The sequence below is a fragment of the Parasteatoda tepidariorum genome, chromosome 2, assembly GCF_043381705.1.
Source record: "Parasteatoda tepidariorum isolate YZ-2023 chromosome 2, CAS_Ptep_4.0, whole genome shotgun sequence".
Classification (NCBI taxonomy): Eukaryota; Metazoa; Arthropoda; class Arachnida; order Araneae; family Theridiidae; genus Parasteatoda; species Parasteatoda tepidariorum.
In genome coordinates, this window is record NC_092205.1 from 35,124,320 (window position 1) to 35,139,011 (window position 14,692).

At 28.3% G+C, this 14,692-nt stretch overlaps 1 protein-coding gene across 1 annotated transcript in view; it reads left to right on the forward strand.

Moving 5' to 3' along the window:
• Positions 1-2,901: 2,901 nt before the first annotated feature.
• The window catches only part of LOC107437091 (thymocyte selection-associated high mobility group box protein TOX), a 209,125-nt gene continuing 197,334 nt past the window's right edge, over positions 2,902-14,692 (forward strand). Inside the window, exon 1 of the mRNA XM_016048981.3 lies at positions 2,902-4,016. Within this exon, the coding sequence (XP_015904467.2) occupies positions 3,978-4,016 (39 nt within the window). The 5' untranslated portion in view covers positions 2,902-3,977. The remainder of the gene's footprint in view (positions 4,017-14,692) is intronic.

Genomic DNA, 14,692 nt, shown 5'->3' on the forward strand with positions numbered 1-14,692 from the left:
AATTTCCCGTTTTTATCAATCAACATATTTCAATGCTTCGTTGAAATATTATTCTTGAAAGTAAAATAGCAATAAGTTTTTTTTTTTAAATTTTCTTAATAAATATCTGTCAAATTAGTATTTATTTAATTAATTGATTTAAATCGTTTATCTACTTAATTACTCTTTCCTTAGATATTGTTTATAATATATTGTGTTGGATTTTCTTATAAGGAGTCTTTGTCATCAAAGATTTTACACGCTACACTTATACATGAGCAAAACATAAAAATTCATATATTGAATGATATTATGACATATATTGATTAGTAACATATATATAATAGTAACATATGTTATGACATATATTGAAATAGTAACATATCCTATATTGAAATTATAGATTGTCAAAATATCAAGCTTAATGCTTAGTGACGATACGTTCACGATATTAAACGTCATGTAAAAGAGTCTTTCTTGCAAGAAATCTTTGTCTGCAGGAAAGACCTTTTAACACGCTTCCCACACTATTGCTGAAAGGATACGATGATCACAATATTAAAACATCATGTAAAAGTGTCTTTCTTGCAACAAATCTTTGTCTGCAGGAAAGACTTTTTTACATGCTTCTCACAATATTGCTCAAAGGATACGATGATCACAGTATTGAAACATCATGTAAAAGCGTCTTTCTTGCAACAAATCTTAGTCTGCAGGAAAGACTTTTTTACATGCTTCCACCACAATTCCTCAAAGAATACGATGTTCACAGTATTAAAACATCATGAAAAAGAGTCTTTCTTTCAAGAAATCTATGTCTGCAGGAAAGACCTTTTTACACGCTTCTCATACTATTGCTCAAAGGATACGATGTTTACAATATTAAAGCATCATGTAAAAGCGTCTTTCTTGCAACAAATCTTTGTCTGCAGGAAAGACTTTTTTACATGCTTCCCACAATATTGCTCAAAGGATACGATGATCACAGTATTAAAACATCATGTAAAAGCGTCTTTCTTGCAACAAATCTTTGTCTGCAGGAAAGACCTTTTTACATGCTTCCACCACAATTCTTCAAAGAATACGATGTTCACAGTATTAAAACATCATGAAAAAGAGTCTTTCTTTCAAGAAATCTATGTCTGCAGGAAAGACCTTTTTACACGCTTCCCATACTATTATTGTTAAAAATATTTTTTTTTAAATTTCCATGACNTTTTACACGCTTCCCATACTATTGCTCAAAGGATACGATGTTTACAATATTAAAGCATCATGTAAAAGCGTCTTTCTTGCAACAAATCTTTGTCTGCAGGAAAGACCTTTTTACACGCTTCCCATACTATTGCTCAAAGGATACGATGTTCACAATATTAAAGCATCATGTAAAAGCGTCTTTCTTGCAACAAATCTTTGTCTGCAGGAAAGACCTTTTTACACGCTTCCCATACTATTGCTCAAAGGACACGATGTTCACAATATTAAAACATCATGTAAAAAAGTCTTTCTTGCAACAAATCTTTGTCTGCAGGAAAGACTTTTTTACTTGCTTCTCACTAGATGCTCAAAAGACACAATTTCACTTTATTAATTTTTTTTGCAAAAGATGTTGCTTTCAAAAATAACCTTTTTACATGCTTGCAAGATCGCGTTATAAGATATTCTTTTACTGTATAAAAGAACGTTCTTTGCGAGAAATATTTGTCTGTTGGAAATACATTTTTACAAGTCTTAGCTCGCCGAATTATCAGTATATTAAAATAACACACAAATCTTGCTGTTTAGTAAAAAATCTGCAGGATAAACTCTTTTACATGCTTTAAACAGATGATTCAACAACTTCATATCTTCATAATTTTTAAAAAGATATTTCTTTTTCTGTTGCAATCCAGGATAATTGTTAAACTGTTTGAACATTTTAAACAATTGCTATCGAACCATTTTTATAACACGTATTGCGCTAAAAATATTTTTTAACATATTATTAATTTTTTTACTAATAAAATGTGATTGGATATCTCTTCATGTTTAATCGTATTTAATTGAGATCATTCAAAATTGTATTTTATTCAGATAAATTCAAATAATTAGTAAGAAATTTATTCAGAAATTTTTATTCAGATAAATTCAAATAATTAGTTTTTGCTATACAATTTTCTGTAATCAGTGAAACTTTTCGAAATGGAAAAGAAAAAAAAGTTCTGTTGACTTAGTTTTTTGTGAACAAATATTCATAAAAAATGTATGAAAAATGATTTTAAAAAAAGAAAATATTTGATTGTCAAATATTGCTTATCAAATTTTTTATATCAATTTGAATTATTTAAATGTAAAGCCTGAAGTTCTAAAGAATTAGGAATTCTCAAACCGAAATGCAGTAAAAAATATCAAACAATATTTTGAACAACGTTTTGTTTGTATTTGATGTTCAATAATGTTGCACGTTTAACTTTCATTGTTAATTATTTATTACGTATTTAATATGCATTTAATAAACTATATATAAATAACTACCATCCCTTTTTTTAACTTAATAAAAAAAACTAAACTTTTATCTTTAAAAGTTAAAACAAAAGATATAAAAAGACTAGACGTTAAACCGTTCAGAAAAAATAAATAAAATAGAATTTAAAGATAAATCCTCTTGAAGCCACTATCGAAACTCATTCAATTATTGTAACTGTTACACGCTGAGTTGCCGCCATAATGGACATAGAAGCGATCTCCGTTAAGGTCAAACTGACCAAGTCGATTGGCACGGGAGGAAAAGAGGCTCAAGAGCAAGCATCCGAATCCATCAAACGTTTGGCGATCACTTTGGCTGATTTCTCCTCATCGCCTGAAGACCATCACAATGGCAACCCTATCTCTTTCATTCCCCCCTCCCTCCGGATCGACAATCCCTGCTTGCCGGAAAACAATCCCCCATTCAGTGGAAAGCCAAGCAAACCGATCATTAGTGATCTGTCACGCGCTTAAACCGTGATTAGCGCCTTGTCGCGTTTTGCGCTTAATTCGCCTACCTGCTGTGACGCGTTTCGAATAGACAGCGTCACGTGGAAAACGTTGCTTTTTTTTCCTCTTCTCTTTCCCGCCTTACGATGTCCTTTGTTTCTTTTCCCGCGCTGTGAGGCTATTTACTACGACTTCTACTACTACGAGAGGAGTTGAGTATTACCGGCGGGAATAGTGTTTCAACCTGTTGGCTGCTGCGTTCTTTGTTGTTTGTTCCGGCCGCCGGCAGACGATAGATTTTTTTTAAGAGTAGACGATAGCGAGGAAAAGAAGGAGGAATCGTTTGGAGATCGGAATTTTTTCCAAGAAAGAATTTTTTTTTATCCACTTCGGATGTTGGACAATTTTTTCCTTTTCCTCCGTTTCTAGTAGTTGTCCGTTTTACTGATCCTTGTGACGTGTTTTGTTTTTGACTTTGGTTTCTCAGAGATTTCTTTTGATTGTTGCGATAAACGGCGGCATTTTTGAAATGGATTTTGTGAATAAAGACCGTACTCCCTTCTGGGATTTCGAAAATGCAATACTAAAGAACATTATTTTATTTCGATTAAATGATGGGGTGCGAAAATTTTTTAATCGCTACTTAACCCAAACATAAAATAATTTTTATTTCGTCATATTTATTTTTCGTACACCACTTAATATTTCATTTATCACTCATTAAAATTTAATTACATAAAGGCAATTACAAGTAATTATTTCCCATTAGCAAAGCTTTTTTATTGTTTACTATGCATGATTTGGAAGAAACTTACGTACTCTGTCATTAAAGACTTGTGTGAAAGAGTTTTACTATGGAAAATAGTTGAACTTTTCACTGATAAACGGACATTTTGATCTAAATATTTAAAACAGAATATCAAAGGAGTTAATTAACACTTGTCACGTGAGTTCGTGGAACATTCTAATGTAATAAAAACATTATGGAAATAATTTTCTTCTAAAGTGAAGTAACTTTTGAAACAAACAAGAAATTCTCCTCTATGAATATGGCGCAAATGTATGAATCATACATGTACAAGGTAAGTAATATTTTTATAATGCAAGTAAAAACAATTTTGTAGCTATTACAAGAACAACAAATATCAAGATGGTGGAGGCGAAAAGATTAACTCTATGAATATTTCGTATTTACGGAGTTACATTTGTTCAAATTAGGGAACAGTTTTCTAACAAGTTTCTTCTCTAATTTTAGTGGAGAATTATAGGAACATTAATGTCCTATTTAACAAGTTCCTAAGTAATATTTTGGAATATATTTTACGTAATTTTGTTACCTAATTTTAAGATTAAGTACTTCAAAAAATTTTTTCTCCAAATTACTATAGTAGCATATTAAAAAGTTTTCAAAATACTTAAGAACGGAAACATGGTAACTAAATCCACAAAATATGTTTCAGAAAATTATGAAAAACGAAACATATTCCAAAGGGGGATTGGCATTCACATGAGCGAGAACCAGGAAAAACATTAAATTTGTCTTGAGAATACTTTAAAATTAACATTTTAAATTTGATTGAGATAAAACTTTTGTTTAACATAAGTCTTCTGTCATTTTTGAATTGGTTGTTCTTAGATTTATAATTCTTAATCAGCTATTATTGTTGCATTTATGTATCTTTTAATGTTTAGTATTGCGTAAGCCGGACAACGAAGAACTGATCCGGCATTTTCTTTCATTAAAAAAAAGTAATCCTTAATAATAAGAAGAATAAGTGCTTTTTTCTGGAAAATGTTGGAAACAGTCGACACTACTTTAATCATCAAAGAGCTCGCGGAATTGTTCTGCTTGAAAATTGTCATTAATATCGTTTTAAGCGTTAGGCTTCGCGTCACTTTAATGCAAGCACTCAGCATTTTTTACGCATAAGTAAGGCAGTGAGTAAGATTTTTACTAAAAATAAGGTAGGTGACTATTAAAAAAAGGTTGAGTTTACATGCGTTGCTAGGCATTCAGTGAGTTCTACATTTTGTATCGAAACTTGTCAGAGTATTAATAAAACAATGCGTAAAATTGGTTTAGAAATTTATAAAAAAAAAATTAAAAAAACATTTGTTTACTGGTTTTAATGGATTAAAAATTAAATAGTGATTTAATTCCTTCGCAGTTTATAAGTAAATTGCTTAACTATTTTTTTCATCCTAAGAATTTGTTGCTTTTTTTCTGGTTAAATTTTTAAAAAAAATCTTTGAAAATATATGAATTACTTTATTCCTTTCCAAATATAATACATTTAATGAAATAAACATTTTTTTACAGATTAATGAAATAAGTAGGAAATATTATGTATAAACAATAATGAAGCAAGTGTTTGTTTTAAAAATAAAGAATATTTGAGTATAGAATGATGTTTAACATAAGTCATAACTGGAAATTTATTTTATCATTTGAAACATTTTATGATGCTTGCATGACTTATTAAATGTTACGCAACTAAGCATTTGAATAATCAATAAACAAAGTTAACATTATTTGTAACCCAAAAATTTCAGCATATTTATTAATTTAATTATTACTTGGAAAGATTAGTTAAAAAAAGTCAAATTCTTTTGACGTTTATTTTTTAATGATTTATGATTTAACGAAGTTTTAGATCTTTACAATGAAATGATTTTATCCTTAAGTATAATTAAATGAATATATTTTTTTAACTTAAGTTTTTTTTTTCGACGAAAGTTGAAGTTAACCAGTTAAGTTAAATCATGCAGAATATTGTTTTGTTTTTTTAAATTAATTGAAACCAAATTAATTAATTGAATTGAAATAAAAAACAATTTAAATAAAAGTTAAAATATTACCATCTATGAAATTTTCTTACTGTATATAAAAAAATCCTAGCTGAATTATTTATAAATTTCTTCTAATTTCAAATACAATATAAGATACATTTTTCAAAACATTTAACAACGAATTATTATTAAGAGCTTCAGCAGCTAACACAACCACAATTATTGATTTTGATTTACAGTTCTAAAATGTTTAATCTCTTACTACGGAAACACTTTAATTATCAATTGGTAAGAATTTCATATTTATTAATTTAAAATGTACTGCTCACTTAAAAATTCATGCGTATATAAATATTGCAATATTACCTGACATAATTTTTTCCAATTCTGCTTTAATATCCCTATTTTAATCCGATTATACCATAACAAGAACATTTATTTTTTATAAAAAACAAACGATATTTTAGCTTACATCAATATTGCTTGTATTTATACTCGATTTCCCTTTTTATTCGTTGAAATTATATTGCTCATTTATTTAATATTTATTTATTCATTTAAGAATTATTGCGTACATAGATATTGCAATATTACCTGATATAAATCTTTTAGGTTTTGCCTTAATATACATATTTTAATCTGATTATAACATAATAAGAACACTTATTTTTCCTACCAGCAAACGATATTTTAACTTACATCAATATCGTTTGCTAAAAACTAATTCGTTCAGTAGCTTAGAAAATACGTAATGAACTTCCGTAAATAAACGTTCGAATATAAATAGCACGATTGTTGAAAACAACATGTAACAAAATATCGTGACTTATCAATTGTATTTCTGCTTCATAAGAGATGCGTGTTTAAATGTTCTAATAACATATTTCCGTTTCGTGCCAACAAATGTCGAAGCCAATATTTATTAACGTGATTAAATCGAATGACGTTTTAGCAAACGCAGATCAATGTTAAGGGAGGAATGGTTTCCAATCTTGGATTGTAGATAGCTCATTGGCTGAAGCTTTGGAGCTCTCTCTAGGTACCAGTAAACCTTTAAATCGGCACGTTTAAAGATTCAATAATGGATTGGGTTAGGTTGCTAGCGCGATCTTTTCCGCGCGTAGTAGTTAGTCTCTGCTGAAATTATTTTTTTATTGGAGTTAAATTTAATTATTATAAATCATATTGTTTACGGGGATTTATAATAAATATTTATTTAATTAAATGTTGCATAGCATATACGAGTAATTGGTGTTTTATGCTTTATTTTATCATCCTTATTTTTTATCGTTATTCAAAAGTAAATACCTGTAACATGTGCTGTAAATACCATGTTTAAAAAAATAGAAAAGCTTTTTTTACACTTTAAAATGAAAATAAGGATTTGATTTCTATTTTTTAAAAGTTGATTTGAAATTTAAGAATTAACAAATGTAAGCTTAGTTGGCAGATCTCATTTATCATAGGTTTTCTTTTTTAAGATATAAATGTTATCAACAATTATAGCGTTGATTACACTTATATGATTTCTAGATGCCTGTAAATCGGCACGTTTAAAGATTTCAAAATTATATTAGGTTAGGTATTTGAGCAATCTGTTCACTCGTAGAAGTTAATGTTGAAATTAAAAAGGGATGAATTTGTTATAAAATTTCATTTTAATTACTATAAATCATATTATTTACTGGGATTTATAATAAATGTAAATCAAATTAAATAAGATTTAGCATATACTATTAACTTATTATTATATCTGAATATCTTATATTATTGTTATATCTGAAATGTGTATTTTGAAATACTATGATTAAAAAAATTAACAAGTTTTAGTTACATTTTAATATAAAAATAAGAATTTGATTGTGTTTTCTAAAAGTTTATTAAAAATTTAAGAATTGAAATAGGTATGCTTTCTTGGCAGAACCCATTTATAAATTTTCTTAAATAAGTAAATAAGTATAAAGGGTAATCAACAATTGTAGCGTTGTTCATTTTGTTGGTGTATGACAAGACGGAATTTGTTATTTATATGCTACACACCTTTTGAAACTTTCTTCAAAAAAATTCCAAATGATCTGAAAAATTGGGTCGGCTGATCAACGGCGGTCATAAAATAAAAAAATATATAAAATGATCTGAAAAGACAAAACATGACGTTTTCCATTTTTAAAATACATATTATCCAAAACTTAACAGTTAAAAAGTGTGACAATGATTTTATTAAAGGTCGTGTTTTAATATTACAATGTTTCTGATGTTCATGCACATTTGTTTTCGAAAAGCTGAGGATTTAATGATAAAGTTATTTCTATAACAATTTAAGTATGAAATAACTAATAGCAGTTACTGTCTTCACTTTTTTTTTCTTCTTAATATTTTGTGAAGTTATCTTTACTTTTATATGGTATGCCTCGTATTAATTTAGTTTTTTAGCGGAGTCTTCAAGCTTAGTCGTTTGGTATTGTTGATCAAGCAATTTTTAACAACCATTTTGTGAAATAAATAAATAAAATAATTAATATAGAAAGTAAAGGCAAACAATAATTGTTTTGGTGTTTAATAAATTAGTCTTAGTGTAAAGGCTTGAAAATTACATTGCCGGAGAGTGAAAAAAATTTGACTGTGCATGCAATTTTTACCTTTATTTTCTCTACTGGAAGATTCAATATTCTATTAAAAAAATACAATAAAATACCGATTTAGCTCCTCTCAAATTTTGATAAAAATAGCCAAGATGTCAGATTTGGCAAATATGCGGTACCAAAGGGAGAAAAGAAAGAAAATCGATTATATTTAACTAAGCATAAATATAATTAAATTTAGTTATATAAATAAGTATTTAGTCTTTTAAAATTCTTTTTTATTCTCTTCGTCATGCTCATTTTTATTAAAAAAAGGTTTACCCCGATTGGTGTGAGTAAGAAAAAAATAATACAAAAGTTTGTAACATCTTTTTAAACCTTTGTCGGTAATTCTAAATGATTTTGATATTACTTCTTTGTTAATAATATTCTGAATTTACTCCACCAATAATACATCAGATTTTTATTTGAAATAAAAGTGTGTTTGTAAGCATAATGTCATTTTCATCTTTTTCCAGACAGAATAATAATCGGCTCTTAAATGTTCTTATGCAATCGAAAAAGATGTTTGGGCTTTTGCATTTGAGTATATATTTTGCAGGGCATTACAAAAAGCTGAGATTTTTTGAGCCACGCTAAGTACACAAAGTGTCCATTCTTTTTCAATGTATGCAAATAACAAAAGTCATAGGAGAGCCGAATTTGAAATAAAATAATTAATAAGATAATTTGAATATAAAATAATTACTTTTGTTGAGGAAAACATCATTTGTGATTTTACAAGCAAATAACTGGACAGCACATAATTCTGCTTTAAACCACTCTGCAATCACATAAAAAATGAAGCAAAATAAATGTTTAAATATTAAAATGGTTTGGTCGGTTAAAGCTCTCATGTTTCTGTTACTTGCAAATAACTAATAGGCCGAAACAGCATATGATTCTGCTTTAAACCACTATGCAATCAGATGAAAAATAAAGCAAATTAAATGTTTAAATATTAAAATAGTTTGGTCGGTTAAAGCTCTCATGTTTCTGTTACTTACAAATAACTGATAGGCCGAAACAGCATATGATTCTGCTTTAAACCACTCTGCAATCAGATCAAAAATAATGCAAATTGAATGCTTAAATATTAAATGTCGATCAAACCTCTCATGTTTCTGTTACCTTTCTCAGGACATAGGTAAAACTAACTTCGCTCTTTCATGTTTCTACTACCCTATGAAAAATACTGTCATGAAAACATACTTTATCTAATCTAGCTAAAAATAGAAATAGACAAAAATGCGCATCACTATACATTACGGGTGACAACAAAATTGAAATTTGAAATAAGACTTTGCAAGTATGTAATTGCAAAGTAGTTGCAATAGTAGTATCAATAGTAGTTGCATATTCAAATCAATATTTTTATTTAATAACATTTTGTGTAATTTTGGTGTAATTTATTATTAATTTTTACGATTTATTATAAGCAATTTACTATCTGTACAGTTTCTGACCCATTACAATGTAAATATATTTTTAGATACATATATTGTAAAAATAAGAATAGATGCATGCGGTATTTTCAGCTCATGGCCTCTAGCAATAAATGTATAAAAACACAATAAAAATTATTTAACACTTTATTTTCGAAAAAGGATTGTTAAAAAATTTACTTTAAAATTTATAATGCCCTTAATATTCTTTTTAGCTGAAAAAAATGTTACAATTTGAAATTTACATATTACAATTTGATTCACATAAAATATAATCCAACTGAATATATAAATAAATAAAAATATGCATCACTATAAATTATAAACAAGAAAAATTTCGAAATCGAAATAAAACTTGCGCATATGTAATTAGAATCTATTGTTATTCAATAAAATTTCGTATAATGTTGATAAAATTTAAATATTATTACTTTATTTTAAGATTTCGAAGGGGAAAGAAATGCAGCCTTTCCACAGAATTATCTATGGTGTTTAAGATGCACTATAACGTAAGCATATTTTTAAGATAAATATTTTGTGAAAATAAGAATCGATCCCGTTTATCGACGTGTAGTTGCATATTCGAATAAAATCTGAATAAAAGTGTAGAAAAAAGAAAGTTTTTGATCAATAAACTTCTAGACTTTTCTTTCCTTAAGAAAAATGTTAAAGGTTTCTCTTCCAAACGGCTGTATTTTCAAAATCTTTCCTCATTTTTCTTCGACGGTATAAAAAATAAAAGCAAAGTAAACACAGTAAATTCTTCCTACGTAATTATTTGTCTGTAGTTTTGTATCTATTCTTTGAGGAACCTTTTTGTTAACGATGAATATTTATGTGTCTTTTTTATAAGAAATTGATAAAGCATCTTATATTTATATGCAGTTAGGCTTTCTTTTTTTATTACAATATATATGGTAATAAAAATTCTATAGTTACCTGAAAAGAACGTTATAGTTAGATATAGTTCTTTGATAACTATTTTTATATAGATAGAATTTTAAGATATTTAAATCACGTATGTTTGGTCAAGAAGTTTATTGAAAGATAGGGTGAATTTTACATTTTTTAATCGAAATATTCACTTATTACGTATTACAAATTTCGGGGTAAAAATTATTAAATAGCAAATTTATTTAATTTTTAATTTACCATCTGCAACTAAAACTGTCCAAATAATATGATTAAAAAAGACGATATTCAAACTGTTAAGTGTGAGAAAAGAAGTTTATTTATTGTTTTTACCTAATTGGTTTAACAAATAGATATCTATCCGTGATAACTAGGCCCACCTTATTAACCACCATTTTGCTCCGAGCAGCTTGGTACATGCTGAAGCTAAGAAGGCTAATTGGTCAATCTCATAACCGGCTGAACAGGGGTTCGAATCCCAGCGTTAACACCAGAATATTTTTTTCCATTTCTTTCAATACATGCGGTCCTGCATGAGGTTCCATGCAGGAAGGTCAGTACACGAGGTACCAGTGTCCTACTCTTTTCAATCGGTAACCCTGGACATTAGAATACAAAACTTTTATTCACGCATAATTGACACAGCACCGATAGAGCTTCAGTGTTCGTTTAAGTTTTATTTTCGTTTAAGTTTTATTTTTATAGTCTAGAAACTATGCTACTTGTAAATGGTTACAAAACCGTATAGTTTTGTATTCACAGTTTTTTAACCGTATCAGTAAAAAATGGTTTCAAAACCGTAAAGGCAAAAATTTGTTCCAAACCTTAAAATTTATGGTTAATCGGATGGACAGACTGCTGCCGGTTATTTTACCGTGATTTCAGAATGAAAATTCTAACAGTGCAACAGTAGAACCAAAGAATTAATAAATAAAGCTTCAATAAGCAGAAATAATGCTTCACTAAACACACTTTATGCATTTTAAATAATTAGTGAAGACTTAACTTACACAACTAAAACCAACATTGAAACACACTTTCATTGCGCAAACATAATTTCATGTAGCTGATTCGGATTTTTGTTCTTCAAATTATGAAGGGTATCAGAAATCTGAAAAATATCATTTTTTTTTAATTTTAGTCAAAATGAAAAGAGTTTGGGCCTCTTTATGTTAATTTAATCTTTTGTGTTCTTCACTAAACCTCATTGTAAGGGACAATACACCTTTTCACCTAATTATAGAAGTCATTTTGCTCGAAAACAGTTTCATGCAAAAATACTTTTTTAACTATAATTGTTTTAATTCTATTAATATTTTATTTTGCAATCATAAATTGTATAGTTTGAAATGTAAGGTACATACTGAAAAAATAATTGGCAAAATTACCGTTCTGTGGCGTAATGATCTTTCAGGTAAAGGTATGGTGATTGGAAATTCTGATTTTTAAAATTGCAATTCTTAATATCCCATATTTAGTAAGAAATACAAAACTGCAAAGTAAATTTAACCTAATAAATGGTTTTTATAGTTAGTTCTGAGGTGTTAATATAAAATTTTAAAAATTTACCACATAAACCTTATTTTAGTGTTGATTTTACAAAACTGATTACCAGAGCACTTCGGTAAAAATTAAGAAAGTGGTAAAAATTGGCAAAGTGGCCTGCAGAATGAGTGGTACTGCTATCTATCCGTGGGACTCTGAGTTAAGACGTACTTTCACCTTTGCGGTGCGTTCTTGTCAAACGAAAGGCGCACCTTCCTGATTTAATTCACGAGCTTGGCTTGTCCGAGCGACATTCGTAACAACAACAACAAATAAAGTATTTGATATCTAAATTCCTTAAACTATTATCAACTATTACTAACTTAATTAACGTATTTATAAAACTATTTCGCATAACTGATATGGCAACAGCTAAAAAAATCGTTACATTTGAAATTTACAAAGATGTCGGCAGATTTACGTCTACGTTTGTGCCATTTTGTAAATGACGATTCACGTCTTCCATCAAACACGAAGGAATAATAATAAAAAGAAAGAAGAAAAAAAGTAACGATGAAAAAGAGAAGAGGTAGGAGGGGTGGTAAAGGAGATTGTCAAATGACTTTGCAGTCCCAAACTATCAGTCATTTCACTGTCAGTTTTTTTTTTCTTTGAATTTTTTTTCTGGGAGATTTCTGGATTTATTTCCCTTCTCTGCCTCTCTTTTTTTATATTATTTTATTTTTCTTTTCATTCCAAAAAGTTTAAAAAGCAACGAGTCGTTTTTCTCTTTTTCCCCGTTTAAGATACGCGTGTACAGAGAGTGGGTGAAGAACAGGGGAGAGGGAAGTGTTATTTTATGGAGTATTTTATGAGATTCTCCACCCCCGAGGAAGAAAAAAAAATTCCCAAATAGGTGCATAAGATAGTGTGTTAGTGTAGTGGAAGATAGGGAAAAAAATTGGGAGGGGGAAAAAAGGGGTTTTTAGGTGAGTTCTCGGAACTGGATATGTGGTTAAACAGGCATTTTTTTTTTTTTTTTTTTTTTTTTTTTTTTNTTTTTTTTTTTTTTCTGCTGACTCCTGAGTCGGTTTTCCCAATTGTGGAGTTGTTTTTTTGACACTTCAAAAAGCATTTATGGAAACTTCAGAAACTTGGGTGTCTTAATATTGATTTTCGTCTATACAGGATACAGCATGACAGACGCTTTTGCAAATTGTTTTTACAACTCCCCGATGCTGTTTGCTGTTATTTCAGTGAAAAATATATAAATAGTACAGCGAGAACGAATTTAACATAAAAACTACGTCGAAATTCTTATTATAACATTTAGACATTTAAGGAAACAGAACTAATTCATTATAAATTGCATTGCATTCCAAAATTTAAGAAATAATTTTCATTCATCCTTAATCATTTTATTATTAAAATTTTATTTTTATTTTATGGCCGGTGATCAACAGCCGATCCAATTTTGAGTTTACGTTTATCAATGTTCAACAACTTGCCTTGTAGTTTTGAACTCAACCAAGAAGACAAGCTAACTCCTTTTTTTGCCATCTGATATAGTGGTGAGTGCTATTGCATTCGTTGTCTTAAACCAAATCTTAATTCCACTTTCATCGAGACCTAGCCGAGTGTGTAACTAAAATTATAGCTATCATGTCTCAATGGTTTTGATTCATCTCCTAAATATTGGTTAAACTAACCAGAGTCAACAAACTAAAGTTAGACGAAGTCAGAGTCAATGTAACCAATAAATTAATTACAGAGTGTAGGTCTCCAAAGGGGGTTATTTTGATTAAAGGAAGACAATATTCTATTTTGTATGCAATGGGATAGATCTCTTTACCCGAATAAAACATTATAATTAAGCGAGAGGTTATTATTGAATAATATTTATATTCTAAATACTTAATATTATTTATAAACTGGAGATATTGAAGTTAATGATTAGTCGGATACGTAAACTTTAATCATTATATTCATCCTTTTTTGCGGATGTAATTTAGCTGAAAAATATCGGAACATATTTTATGATTTAATTTTAATTATATTAATATATAAATCTAATAAATAACAATAACAACTATGCGTACCCGACCGTTAGTATACAGTGGTGAAATTAAAGACAACGTACAAGATTCAACTTCTAAAAAGAACAATTATGTACTTTATTTAATTTTAAAAGATCAATAGATAAACGATAACTGATATTTTCTTTACAGTTTTTATACTAAAATTTTAATATACAGCAAGAAGAAAGGAAATTAATATTTACTGAAGAATTATGAAGAATTTCACTTTATGAAGAATATTTGAAGAATATTTATTTGAATTAGGAAGAATATTTATTGAAGATATATAATGAAGAATTTCACTTTATTTTTTATACTACTATACATTTTTCAACTTTCCTCTTTTTTTTTTAATTTTTTGTACATCTTTTTCTTCTTTAATTCTCCTCACAACTCCAGAAATTTATTTTGACTGTCTCTAAAATTC